The following is an 11815-nucleotide window of genomic DNA, read 5'->3' as shown; positions in this document are numbered from 1 at the left end:
TTTTATACATGAATTATCTAATTTACTAATGTTAACCCGTTCTACCAACATATTATATTTCTAGCATAAATTTTTAATGTTTGAAAATAAAATATATTAATTTATCAGTTTAAAATAATTTTACAATATTTAGTTAAATACAATGTTTTATTTTAAAATGATAGGTATAACTATAAAATAGTAAAATTAGTTAAATATAATGTTTATAAAAGATAACTGAGTATATATATATATATATATATATATATATATTAATGTATAATAACATTAATTTCATTACTAATTACAACTATTTATATACAATTTTTGATAATTAAGATATTGTTATAATGTTTTTCAACACATTTGTTAAAATATATATATATATATATATATATATATATATATATATATATATATTAAATTAAAAGATATCAAATTATATTATGATTTAAGTAGTTAAAAGATTATATATTTAGTATTAAGGAAATACATTTAATAAAAAATTTAAATGATGATCCAAATAAAAATATCACACATGAATCAAGGTGAATTTGTTAACCAATCCGGATTTTTAGGAGTCATTGTTATATTAGGAATGATATATTATTAATCTATATTATTAGTAATAAATGAATGATAACTTATTTCTAGTAATGGTCCATTTTTTAAAAAAATCACACATGAATCAAGGTTGTGACTTCTATTTTAATATATAAGATTCTTTCATTTTGATACACATAAATAGACGTCTTGATATAATCATATACCTATCATCAACTTATTTTACAAAAACTATATTTTATAAAATTAGAGATAAAGCTATTTAAACTGATTTTGTTTGACGAAATAATTTTAGATGCATATTGCAATGTATTTATTGATTTTTGGTCGAAAATCACTATTTTAATAGAAATTCAACAGATTCTAAAATGGACACAAACTGTATATGTGCATCCCCTCCGAGCAAAAAACAAAAGAAGTTGGGTTCAGATATTGCTCGTGTCTATCTATCTTTAAACGAACATTAATGCGCGTTGATTACAGGAAACCAGGATTAATGTTCATCTCTTGCAGATTTCAAAATTCAAATCCCATGTTGTGTTTGGTCCCAGTGACCTAAACCTCACTCTATATTTTCTTACACAAAAGAATGTTTTCATTATAAAAAGTTATTTCTAAATCTTTTTCTCTGACCGACTTTCCTCCATTAGAGAATTCAGACCGATCATAACATCACTCACACCTACTCTTTATTCCTCTCCATTGCTTTCTTCTTCTTCAAGCTACAAAATCATGTACCGGTTGTGTGAAGAGCTTATCCGGTTCCAGCGGCTCATAGGGTTTACACTTTACATACTTAAGTTCACCTATGGGGATGACATTTCCATATTAAAAATCCACCGCGGGAAGGCTATTGTACGCCTCACTATTCATGTGAACAACATTATCATCATGTCCATGTGAAGTCCTAGAGTTTAAGACACACCACCACTAGCACATCTTGACATCTCCCACATTTTCAACTTTTTTCTCAATGCCCTATGCTCGTTTCAAAGTTTATGCCATTATTATTCATGTGAAAACTCTTGAGCTCTATTTTCATATTCATCAACAGCATGACTGACCTATCTTGGTGACAACCCTAGATTGTTTCCTTTTATTTCAAAATTTCAAAACTGTTTGTTGTTAACCGGTGGAAGTTCCCATTTACAGAATAAGCAAAACCGGAGATAACCACCGCGTGGCGATTAATTGTTTAACTATGGAGGTTACGTTATTAAACCCAGTAATATTTCGCCACGTAATATTTCATTTGCCACGTCAGGGTATGGACCCAGTAAAAAAAAAATTACAACAGTAAAACGATCTGGTCCCTTAGTTTAGGATCTTCTCTGAATCTCAGATGGGGTCTGGTAGCAGAGAACACAAGTTTAGTTTTGTCTTTTGCATTGTTTGTCACCGTGGAGACGACGCCGAGCTCTGTTTCTGATTTGGAATCGAGAAAGCAGCAATGGGGAGCTTGGGGACGTTTCTGAGATATCCTGATGACGTATATCCTCTCTTGAAGATGAAAAGAGCGATCGAGAAAGCGGAGAAGCAGATCCCTCCCGAGCCACACTGGGGTTTCTGCTATTCAATGCTCCACAAGGTTTCTCGAAGCTTCTCTCTCGTTATTCAGCAGCTAGGTACCGACCTCCGTAACGCTGTACGTTCCTCCTTTTCTCTCTCAAAAACCATATTCGATACAAGTGTGTTATTGGCATTTTGTGAAGGAATCTAAATATCTGAACTTTACATTTATTGTAGGGTTATATAACAATTTATTATTTATGTAGAATCGGTGACATTAAATGTATCCTTGTGTGGGGATAGAGTTTGTGTTCCGCTTAGTTCTGCCGATTGTTGTAACTTGGTTTTGTCGGATTACAGCCTGTTGTTTCTTAAAATTTCGTTTATACTTTGGTTATTACCTCTTGTGCTATCATGAGTATTTCTTGGATCATGTAACGCATAAAAGGAGGTTTAGATTTTTTCTTAAATTGGTTCCACATTTGTTACTTCCTTCACATTGCTTGATCTTGCACTATCTCTTTTGTTGTTGTTGTTGTAGGTGTGTGTGTTCTACTTGGTTCTCCGAGCTCTGGATACTGTCGGTTAGTGTCTCTTTAATTATATCTTCCAACATTACTATTGATTTAATGGTGCTTCTCTAATATCTGCAAGACTGTCATTTGAGATACATCTTCCTTTGTCATGCTCCTACGGCTAATGTCATTTTTTTTTGTTGGTACTATAGAGGATGACACAAGCATACCAACTGATGAGAAGCTGCCCATCTTGATTGCCTTCCACCGTCACATCTACGATACTGACTGGCACTATTCATGCAAGTCTGAAGAGTCTTTTAATCTTTTTGAGCTTTCACATCCCTTTGGTATCTTACTGTGTGACTTACAGATTTTACTCAATCCAACTTTAGGTGGCACGAAGGAGTACAAGGTTCTGATGGACCAATTTCACCATGTTGCTGCAGCTTTTCTGGAACTTGAAAAAGGGTTAGTCCTATTATATGCTCATATGCACTTCTGTTGTGTTTTAGATTTTTTTCTGCTCACGCCGTCTCGCGTTTATTGACTGTGTTAATTTGTTGAAATTCTCTAATCCGCTTACTGGCAGTACTAATAATTGTTATGTTCAACTTATAACTTTGGTATATGAAGGTATCAAGAGGCTATCGAGGAAATTACTAAAAGAATGGGTGCAGGGATGGCCAAGTTTATCTGCCAAGAGGTCTGTGATTAAAAAAAAATAACGTTTTTTTTTGGTCTCGGTTTCATTTAGAATCTTGAAATTTTCTAAACCCATTAGGCTGTTTGATGAAGAACTGAAATGATTTGTGTACTAATCTAGTAATCCCTGCAATATGCAGGTAGAAACTGTTGATGACTACGATGAGTACTGCCACTATGTTGCTGGACTTGTGGGTTTAGGTCTCTCTAAACTCTTCCTCGCTTCCGGATCAGAAGTTTTGTTGCCAGATTGGGAGCATATTTCCAATTCAATGGGCTTATTTCTTCAGGTACAACAACATTGTATTATGAACTGTAGAATGTTTGCTCCTCAAATCTTTGCAACCTTTGACAATTTACATGTATATCTCAGAAAACAAACATAATCAGAGATTATCTTGAGGACATTAATGAAATACCAAAGTCCCGCATGTTTTGGCCTCGCAAGATTTGGGGCAAGTATGCTGACAAGCTTGAGGTGCATTAATATACCCATTCTCAATCTCTCATCTTAGTACTGATGTTATCCAAATTGACTCTTTGCTAACAATGCTGTTCCTTTGTTTGGTGAACTATAAATCCAATGTAGGACTTAAAATACGAGGAGAATTCAACAAAAGCAGTGCATTGCTTGAATGAAATGGTCACCAATGCATTGACGCATATTGAAGATTGCCTGAACTACATGGCTGCCTTGCGTGATCCTTCTATATTTCGGTTCTGTGCTATCCCTCAGGTCAGAGAAATTAATATAAGATAATTACACATTCTCCTTTTTAACTGCGCCTGCATAGATCTTGGAAGCTAATATTGATTTTTGCTTGGATGTGTTTCTTTGAGCAGATCATGGCGATTGGAACACTTGCATTGTGCTATAACAATGTACAAGTATTTAGAGGCGTGGTGAAACTGAGGCGAGGTAAGATGTTTATCTTGAGTTTGGTTTGCACTCCTTCTAACACCATCTTACCATTTAGATCCCAAGCCTTAAGTTTTTATCTACAACAATCTTGAGAACGTGTTACAAGCATTTTTTTTAATAAGTTTCTATTGTTCAGGTCTAACTGCCAAAGTCATTGACCGCACAAAGACAATGGCTGATGTGTATGGTGCTTTCTATGATTTTTCTTGCATGCTAAAAACAAAGGTATGCCATCACATCCTCTTTTGTTATTTGATTGTTCACTCGGTTATGTTTTTAGAAGATGATGATAGAACGTGTATTATATGTACATAGGTTGACAAGAACGATCCGAATGCCAGTATGACGCTAAACCGGCTTGATGCAGTTCAGAAAGTCTGCAGAGACACTGGAGTCCTTCATAAGAGGTACAAAATATTTGTCTTTTTTTCTTCTGCTTTTGCGTTTGAAATTCAAAAGATGTCTCACTAAGAAACTAGTCCAGAAGAGGATAGAATTATCTGAATTTTTGGGTTTTGGGTTTCTGATGAATCTTTGCCTCTCTTCCTCACAGAAAATCTTATATCAATGACAAAGGACAATCATACAATGTCTATGTAAGTCTTTTACATATTCCTCTTTTTCCATAGAAGTATATCTCTTTCTTTGTTTTAGTAGATACATTACTTATCATCATCCTCTTTTTCTCTATCCGGAAAATTGCAGATTGTAATGCTTGTGATTCTACTTGCCATAGTCTTTGCATATCTCAGAGCAAACTGAGTGACCACTGATGGACAGTGCGATTCCTAGGTTCATTCTTGTTGGTGCCTCTCTCTTTTCTTAGAACTAAGTTCCTATTCAAGATTATTTCCAGAACAAAGAGAGTTTTATACTTGGTTTGGTCTAAACCCATGTACTTTCAATAATCATACCTTACCTTTCTTCATGTATCTCCCTTGTTTATGTTCAGGTAAAAAATATATATACTGCCAATGATTTTTTGTTTTCCGGAATTCACAGTGGAAATTAAACTTTGGTTTTGAGTTGCACGTAGATAAATGTACAAAACCAGATTCCAACATGAACATTTGCGTAAAACTGTACAAACTCTGCCATGTACACGCACATTTGTAAGACCAAAGTCTTAACAAATGAATCAATATGTGAAAGTAATTCGACAAAAGTCTACAGTTAAAACTCAAAAAGGAAGTCTATTCACATAAGAAGAGGATAGATCCAGAAAGGATTCAAATACAATATTGATATGATACCCAAAGATTGAACAACCTCTTATTCAAGGAATCCGCATCAACGCTTAACCTCATGAACATGGACTTCTGTTTAGCCGCTGAATCTTTCCTCTCTCCAGTACTGAACACACACAAACCATAACCAACAAAGAGAACCACAATGCTACCTTCAATTTTTTTTTAAGTCTCAAAAGACTTCAGAGAGTTTGGTAGCAAGAACTCGTTCCCGTCTTTCAATGTACTCATAAGGGAACCAGCCCGCTTTGCCTTTGCATTCACCTTCTGCCCATCCGCTGCCTGTTACCTGACAGTGACCAACAGACAAATGTGTTATCATACAATTACATGTGAAAATAAAAGAGACATTGTTGGTTTACTATCAAACCTTTCTAACAACAACGTATTCACCAGTTGATAAGCTTAGCTCGACATTTGTCACACCGTGATATGGGAACAAGACCTGAAAATGTTAATAATATGTTACAATATAAATCTAGATGTAGTTTCTCTTTCGCTTCTCCAAACAGAAACAGTTTATAACATTTGATTAATAAAATTCTAATCCCTATATTTATTTGAACCTTTTACTATCAGTAAGTATACAAAGTTTTAACTCGCAAAGGAAGGTATCGGACATTTGTGAGAGTAAAAAACAAAAGCCGTAGATGACATTAAAGGCTGAGTAGCATACATACCTCTCCTAAGAAGTACCTCATGCTATCTGTTGGCGTGTCATGCATGTGAGACGATGCAAACACTCCATTCACTTCCTCATATGATGGAGGCGGCGGCATATTGTCTGTACTTGAGGGAGTAGTGGGGGCCTCAATACGTTGCCTCTCAGATACCATCTGTACATTCAAAGATGTTCAATTATTTTCCCTTAGTTGACTCATATAATGATGAATCGACTGTTCAACAATAATACTATCACTGTGACAGGAAGTTGAAAACTGTAAGACTAATGCACACCAACCTCTCCTTCAAGCTGATCAAGTATTTGGAGAACTCTTTGATGGTAGCCACGTTCAGATTCAACCTTGAGATCAGAAATGAACAATATAATTGTTTCAGAAGAAGTACATATGGGTAAGTAAATCAAAATAGAGCTAATAAACCAATCACGCTACCATCGAAATAAGTCGTTCAAGAGTCAGTTTTTGTTGTTGATCTTCAACGGAAGATAAAGCAGAAGCGGCTTCGTTCCCCAATATACTCATATTTGACTTTAGGTCTTGAAGTTTTGCTTCAGCAGACTCAAGTTTCATGAATATGTCAGGATTGCCTTGAGACTCTCTCGCCTTTGCTTGGCGTCTGGCAACTTCTGTAGCCTGTTTAGATTTAAAACGGGCAGATGATGCTAGTGATAACAAATGTCAAGTTCTAGAAAGAGGAAAACAATCATATTTCTTCTATGGAAGATAGTCAAATTGCTTCATGGTATTATCTTTCGTGGTACCTGAGCTTCAGCTTCTTGGCGCATTCTGTCATAACGTTGGGCAAGATGTCTAGCATCTTCCAGTGGAGCTCCCAAGACCATTGACCGTAATGGCTCAGCAACCTAAAAGTTTCAAGGTTAAATATTACAGATTGACATGTGAATGTGATTGTAGACTTAAGACAGCTAATGATGTCGGAAGATGAGAAAGACAAACCTGTGTACCAAGAGCCTTCAACATATTTCCACGCTCCTTCTCCATTTGCGCCCGAGCACGTCCGTAGTTCAGTGCAGCCCTTGTTAATACATTACCATTCGTACATGTGTTCTCTGAACCATACTTCCTGCTATCCTCAGACAGTTTCGTCCCTGAGGAACAATGAAAGCCAGGTCTGTGAGAAAACTGGCGTCTACAACAGACAGACATTAAAAAAAAAAACACTAAAGGTTCGAGAAATCACCAACTTCAACTTGTTTAGACCCGGTGACTATATAACCTTCCACGCCACGAACAATATCTCTTTGGTAATGCTGGAAATGCAGAATGTACATAAGTCCAAATCGATATAGTATACAAAACCTCAAAAAGTCAAAAGCTAAGAACCTTGGCAGCACGGGTGGAAATGTAAAGCTTTTCTAGTTTCTGATGGTGATGGAGTTCGGCATCATCCGATAAACCAGAGCCATGTCCTCCTCCTCCAAATTGCTTGAAGACAGCCTTAACCATTTTCCACAACAAAACTTAAGTCAGCTAACTAGTTAAACCTCAAACACCCTATCTCATGGTCATTTGTAACAAGCAAACAAGACATGAGCAACCCTAATTGCCAAAATCAGAATATTCAGATCCACCAAAGTACACAGTAAGTCGAAAGTCATGGATCTTAAAAAAGGTGTCCCCTTTTATTTATTGATTCAAAAGGAACGGATCGGACGAGATTTCGATTCTCGCCGCTCTGATACCATAATAGCAAAGCTCAAGAAGACGAAGTCAAAATGATGAAATGCTTTTTCTGTTATTGATCTTTCTGTTACAACGGTCTTATATAGTAACTAGACTCCGGTTTAATCCGGTTTACAGACTCAATAACCATTTCTCAATTAATTATTGAACCAATCTATCATATATGCTAATAGATTCACCAGAAACCAAACAAATCAAACCAAAATCACAAACAAAGTAGGAAGCTTTTTCACCTGTCTTGCGACTTGTTCCCTGATCCTGCTGGCTTGTTTTCTTATTGCATCCATTTTCTCAACCTCAGAATCTCTCAACCTCTTCCTTTTTGTATAAGAGCAAGCTCCTTAAAGAAGAGATTCAAAATCGTCAAACGTCGTTTGAACAACACGATGAGATCAAAAGGTAGAAAAAGTTTCCAAAAGTTAGTGTATTTGGGCTCTTAAGGCCCATTGGGCTCTAACAAGCTTTTCCAGTATTTTATCAAGCAGCCGAAAAGGGTCGGATATTTATTTTGGATCCGAACGTATTCGATATTTTACTTATTTGGATTTGAAAAGAGCAAATCTCCAAAATAACACATTTCTAAGTTTATATCACAAAAATAACATTCAAAAACTAAAATGACCAAAATAGCATTTTATCTTTTGAAAAATTTAAAATTTTTTTATCTTTTAAAATTTGAAATCTTATCCCCAAAATCTCAATTGTCAACTCTAAACCCTAAACTCTAAACCCTAAATCCTAAACTCCACTCCTTAACTCTAAACCCTAATGTCTACACTAATTTACCATAGTGGTATAAACATTTATTTATTTTTTTGATAAAACATTAATTGCTATTTTTGTAACTTTTGACATTTTACTAGTTTGGGAACAAAAATTTGATTTAGTGCTATTTTTGTCTTTTTCTCATTTGAAAACTCATTTCAAATTCTTCGGATTGGTTTTTCAGCTTTTGAGATATCTGGTGCGATAATACCACTCTACAAAATCTTCAAATTTTTAGTAGAAAGATTTTCTTAAAAATGTTAGTGAAATGGGCTGATAAGGCCCATTGGGCTTGATATTAAACCCTAGAGATATTATATAAATAAGAAGCCACAAATATCATTAGGTCTTCCTTCCTCACAGTTGTTGAAGCCGCTTCGTCACACTCTCTAAACCATGGCTGTCGGGTAAACTCTTTACATCTCTCATGGCGATAGCATACATTATTATCATCTTCTTATCTACGAGTATTCTGATTTTTGTACAGGAAGAACAAGAGGATCTCCAAGGGTCGTAAAGGAGGCAAGAAGAAGATGTAAGTAGCGTCATTTTACCAAGATTTGAGTTTCAGATTTCGATTATTCAATCTGTATACTGAGTACAAAGTCTTTGTTGTTTTTTTTTTTAAATTCAGAGTTGATCCTTTCTCCAAGAAGGATTGGTATGATATCAAGGCTCCCTCTAACTTCACTCACAGAAATGTCGGAAAGACACTTGTTTCCAGAACTCAGGGTACCAAGGTAATAATGTCTACCTCTGTTACTACACTTTCTTGAGAGAGATTAGGTTTCTTGTTCTAGGTTTTAGAGGTAGAGCTTTTGATTGGTTTCATTACAGGAACTGCTTTGTGTCGGAATATTCTATTGTTTTGTTTTGTTTTGTTTTGTCAAAATCTTAACTTTTACTTCTGGGTTGGCTCAAAATGTATGAACAGATTGCCTCTGAGGGGTTGAAACACAGGGTGTTTGAGGTTTCTCTTGCTGATCTTCAAAGCGACGAGGATCATTCTTACAGGAAGATCCGTCTCAGAGCTGAAGATGTTCAGGGCAGGAATGTGTTGACACAGTTCTGGGTAAAGTTTAAATCTTTTAAACTTTTATATGCCTAATCTTTCAGAACTTTGCTTTTAGAAATTAGTTAAGACAATGAACTGTTCTGTCAGGGTATGAACTTCACAACCGACAAGCTGAGGTCGTTGGTGAAGAAGTGGCAGACTTTGATTGAAGCCCATGTCGATGTGAAGACCACAGACAGCTACACCTTGAGGATGTTCTGCATTGGTTTCACCAAGAGGCGTGCTAACCAGGTGAAGCGTACTTGCTATGCTCAGTCCAGCCAAGTCCGCCAGGTAATAGCCACCACAACATAGCATGTGTGTGTCTTCTTTTAGATTGACATTGCGTTTTAATGTTTTGTTGGATCATTGTAGATTCGCAGAAAGATGAGTGAGATTATGGTGAAGGAGGCTTCATCATGTGACCTTAAGGAGCTTGTGGCCAAGTTCATCCCGGAGGCCATTGGAAAGGAGATTGAGAAGGCGACGCAGAACATCTACCCATTGCAGAATGTGTTCATCCGTAAAGTCAAGATCCTCAAGGCTCCTAAGTTTGACCTTGGAAAGCTCATGGAGGTGAGTTGAGAACCAAGTGTTGTCATCATCATCTTATCTTGGTTTGGAGCCATTAGTCGAATCTAACTTTGTTATGCTTTTTTTCTCGTTAGGTTCATGGTGACTACACAGCAGAGGATGTTGGTGTGAGGGTAGACAGGCCAGCGGATGAGACAGCTGAGGAACCAACTGAAATCATCGGAGCTTAGAAAACTAGTGTTAGGTCGCCATTGTTGTGGAGTTTTTGTTAAGAGAGCTTCTACTTCTTTTTGTACTTCTTTTTGATGGATTATTACTCTTGTTTATCGTAATTTTTATATTGTTTTCATTCCTGGATTTTCTTTAAATATTAAGAAGAAAGTTTATATTTAAATAATAGAAGTATAATTGATTTTACAATATACATTTGAAATTCATAATTTTCTATTGTATTACAATTAGGTAGTTTGTGATGCTAAACTTGTATTTTTTTTTGTTTCTTCCTCCTTGAATTAGTGAGACGGAGTCGAATCTCTTTCACGATTCTTATATCTTTCTTTACCTTTGTCTTTGATTTGAGGAATGATATTATGTCTCCTTTGCTAAGATATCTTTTTGACTATAGTTTCCGACGAATGATTACATTGTTTGTCGACATTCAGTTATTCAAATGAATTGTGTTTAGTTAAAACTCAAATGATTATGTTTTGTGACTTTTGTATTGGCTTTCTTTTCCGGTTTGGTCTTGTGTTTTGTCTGATAATTGTTTTCTCTCATTTTTGGGTGTAAAAAGGAAGACCCAAATGTTTTAGTTACAGGGCTGTTCGTTTGGTTGCCGCAGGTACCGGCGGCAGCGGCAGCGTCAACATTCTGCGTCAACTCTTGTTCGTTTCGTTGACGCAGGAACCGGCGGCAGCGGCAGCGTCCGAACGCTGCGTCCTGCGGCTGACGCCGATAAAACCTGCGGTCGCGATATGATATGCGGCAGCGGCAGCGGCAGCGTCAGCGTCTGCGAAACGAACAACAACTGTTCACATTGACGCTGCCGCCGCCGCTGACGCTGCCGCTGCCGCTGCCGCCGAAACCTGCGGCAACCAAACGAACAGGGCTTACATCACTTGCATGGGCGACTGTTTCTTTTTTTCTATCTCTACTTTGCGATTTACTGTCGTTGTATTTATTAAAAACTTATAATTAAGTAGAATTTTATATTCAAAACAAAAAAAGAGTAGAATTTACGTAGGTCAGACAGACAGACTTAGGTAGATTGGGTACCGTGTAGCAAAATTTCTCCATGTTACTGATGTCGACCGGTATTGTGTGAACACAAGAATACAAGGATCATTAACTCAAGAAACAAGTTGCATTGCTTACATCATTTGAAGCTAGCTGTTCCATCTCCTTGACGTTAAAAAAAAAATAACAAATTGAAAAAGGAGCAAGAGTGATGAGAGCTAATGGTATCGAGCAGTAAGGGAAAATGCGACACGTTCTCCTGTTGCCCCCATCCCACTCTCGTCACTCCTCACCTTACTAGCCTACTCCCTTCTTTTATTAATCTTTTCACAGAAAAGGAGAATATATCTACACCAAAATACCAAATAAGGTTGGCCTGAAAAAATCACTACCAAACT

The 11815-nt window shown here is 36.4% G+C and overlaps 3 protein-coding genes across 4 annotated transcripts; 2 read left to right on the top strand and 1 right to left on the bottom strand.

Annotated features, from left to right (window-relative positions):
* The first annotated feature begins 1538 nt into the window (after positions 1-1538).
* On the top strand, positions 1539-5189 carry LOC103834400 (squalene synthase 1). 2 transcript variants are annotated; one of them, XM_033276316.1, is made up of 13 exons: positions 1539-2188; positions 2594-2636; positions 2780-2869; positions 2963-3038; positions 3204-3273; positions 3413-3562; positions 3646-3750; positions 3862-4008; positions 4116-4191; positions 4331-4419; positions 4510-4601; positions 4748-4790; positions 4900-5189. In XM_033276316.1, exons 1-13 carry the CDS (start codon positions 1994-1996, stop codon positions 4954-4956), a joined length of 1233 nt encoding a protein of 410 aa, XP_033132207.1. In that variant the 5' UTR covers positions 1539-1993; the 3' UTR covers positions 4957-5189. The 2 variants fall into 2 exon arrangements, with proteins under 2 accessions (XP_033132207.1, XP_033132208.1); XM_033276317.1 differs by lacking the exon at positions 1539-2188 and having other exon boundaries at positions 2588-2636; positions 2780-2873.
* A 114-nt stretch (positions 5190-5303) lies between these two features.
* LOC103834401 (SH3 domain-containing protein 2) lies at positions 5304-8238 on the bottom strand. Its single transcript, XM_009110469.3, has 10 exons — positions 8062-8238; positions 7469-7582; positions 7326-7395; positions 7082-7233; positions 6886-6987; positions 6557-6757; positions 6403-6465; positions 6122-6277; positions 5812-5886; positions 5304-5730 (listed from the first exon to the last, which is right to left on the bottom strand). Exons 1-10 carry the CDS (start codon positions 8113-8115, stop codon positions 5614-5616), a joined length of 1104 nt encoding a protein of 367 aa, XP_009108717.1. The 5' UTR covers positions 8116-8238; the 3' UTR covers positions 5304-5613.
* A 569-nt stretch (positions 8239-8807) lies between these two features.
* Positions 8808-10603, top strand: LOC103834399 (40S ribosomal protein S3a-2). The gene is made up of 7 exons (XM_009110465.3): positions 8808-9000; positions 9081-9128; positions 9228-9333; positions 9528-9665; positions 9756-9941; positions 10023-10223; positions 10316-10603. Exons 1-7 carry the CDS (start codon positions 8990-8992, stop codon positions 10409-10411), a joined length of 786 nt encoding a protein of 261 aa, XP_009108713.1. The 5' UTR covers positions 8808-8989; the 3' UTR covers positions 10412-10603.
* Positions 10604-11815: the final 1212 nt, after the last annotated feature.

This window comes from Brassica rapa, chromosome A08 (genome assembly GCF_000309985.2).
Source record: "Brassica rapa cultivar Chiifu-401-42 chromosome A08, CAAS_Brap_v3.01, whole genome shotgun sequence".
Lineage (NCBI taxonomy): Eukaryota > Viridiplantae > Streptophyta > Magnoliopsida > Brassicales > Brassicaceae > Brassica > Brassica rapa.
The sequence above is the reverse complement of the archived record's forward strand: the minus strand, read 5'-3'. Positions and strand labels throughout refer to the sequence as shown.

Excerpts from the sequence above, each read along its gene's own strand:
- LOC103834400 (XM_033276316.1), top strand. The coding sequence starts at position 1,994 with ATGGGGAGCTTGGGGACGTTTCTGAGATATCCTGATGACGTATATCCT. Across the intron at positions 2,637-2,779 it reads CCGAGCTCTGGATACTGTCG|AGGATGACACAAGCATACCA; the intron begins GTTAGTGTCTCT and ends TTGGTACTATAG. Across the intron at positions 3,751-3,861 it reads AGTATGCTGACAAGCTTGAG|GACTTAAAATACGAGGAGAA; the intron begins GTGCATTAATAT and ends AATCCAATGTAG.
- LOC103834401 (XM_009110469.3), bottom strand. The coding sequence starts at position 8,115 with ATGGATGCAATAAGAAAACAAGCCAGCAGGATCAGGGAACAAGTCGCA. Across the intron at positions 7,396-7,468 it reads TTTCCACCCGTGCTGCCAAG|CATTACCAAAGAGATATTGT; the intron begins GTTCTTAGCTTT and ends CTGCATTTCCAG. Across the intron at positions 5,731-5,811 it reads AATACGTTGTTGTTAGAAAG|GTAACAGGCAGCGGATGGGC; the intron begins GTTTGATAGTAA and ends GGTCACTGTCAG.
- LOC103834399 (XM_009110465.3), top strand. Across the intron at positions 9,334-9,527 it reads CCAGAACTCAGGGTACCAAG|ATTGCCTCTGAGGGGTTGAA; the intron begins GTAATAATGTCT and ends ATGTATGAACAG. Across the intron at positions 9,942-10,022 it reads AGTCCAGCCAAGTCCGCCAG|ATTCGCAGAAAGATGAGTGA; the intron begins GTAATAGCCACC and ends GGATCATTGTAG.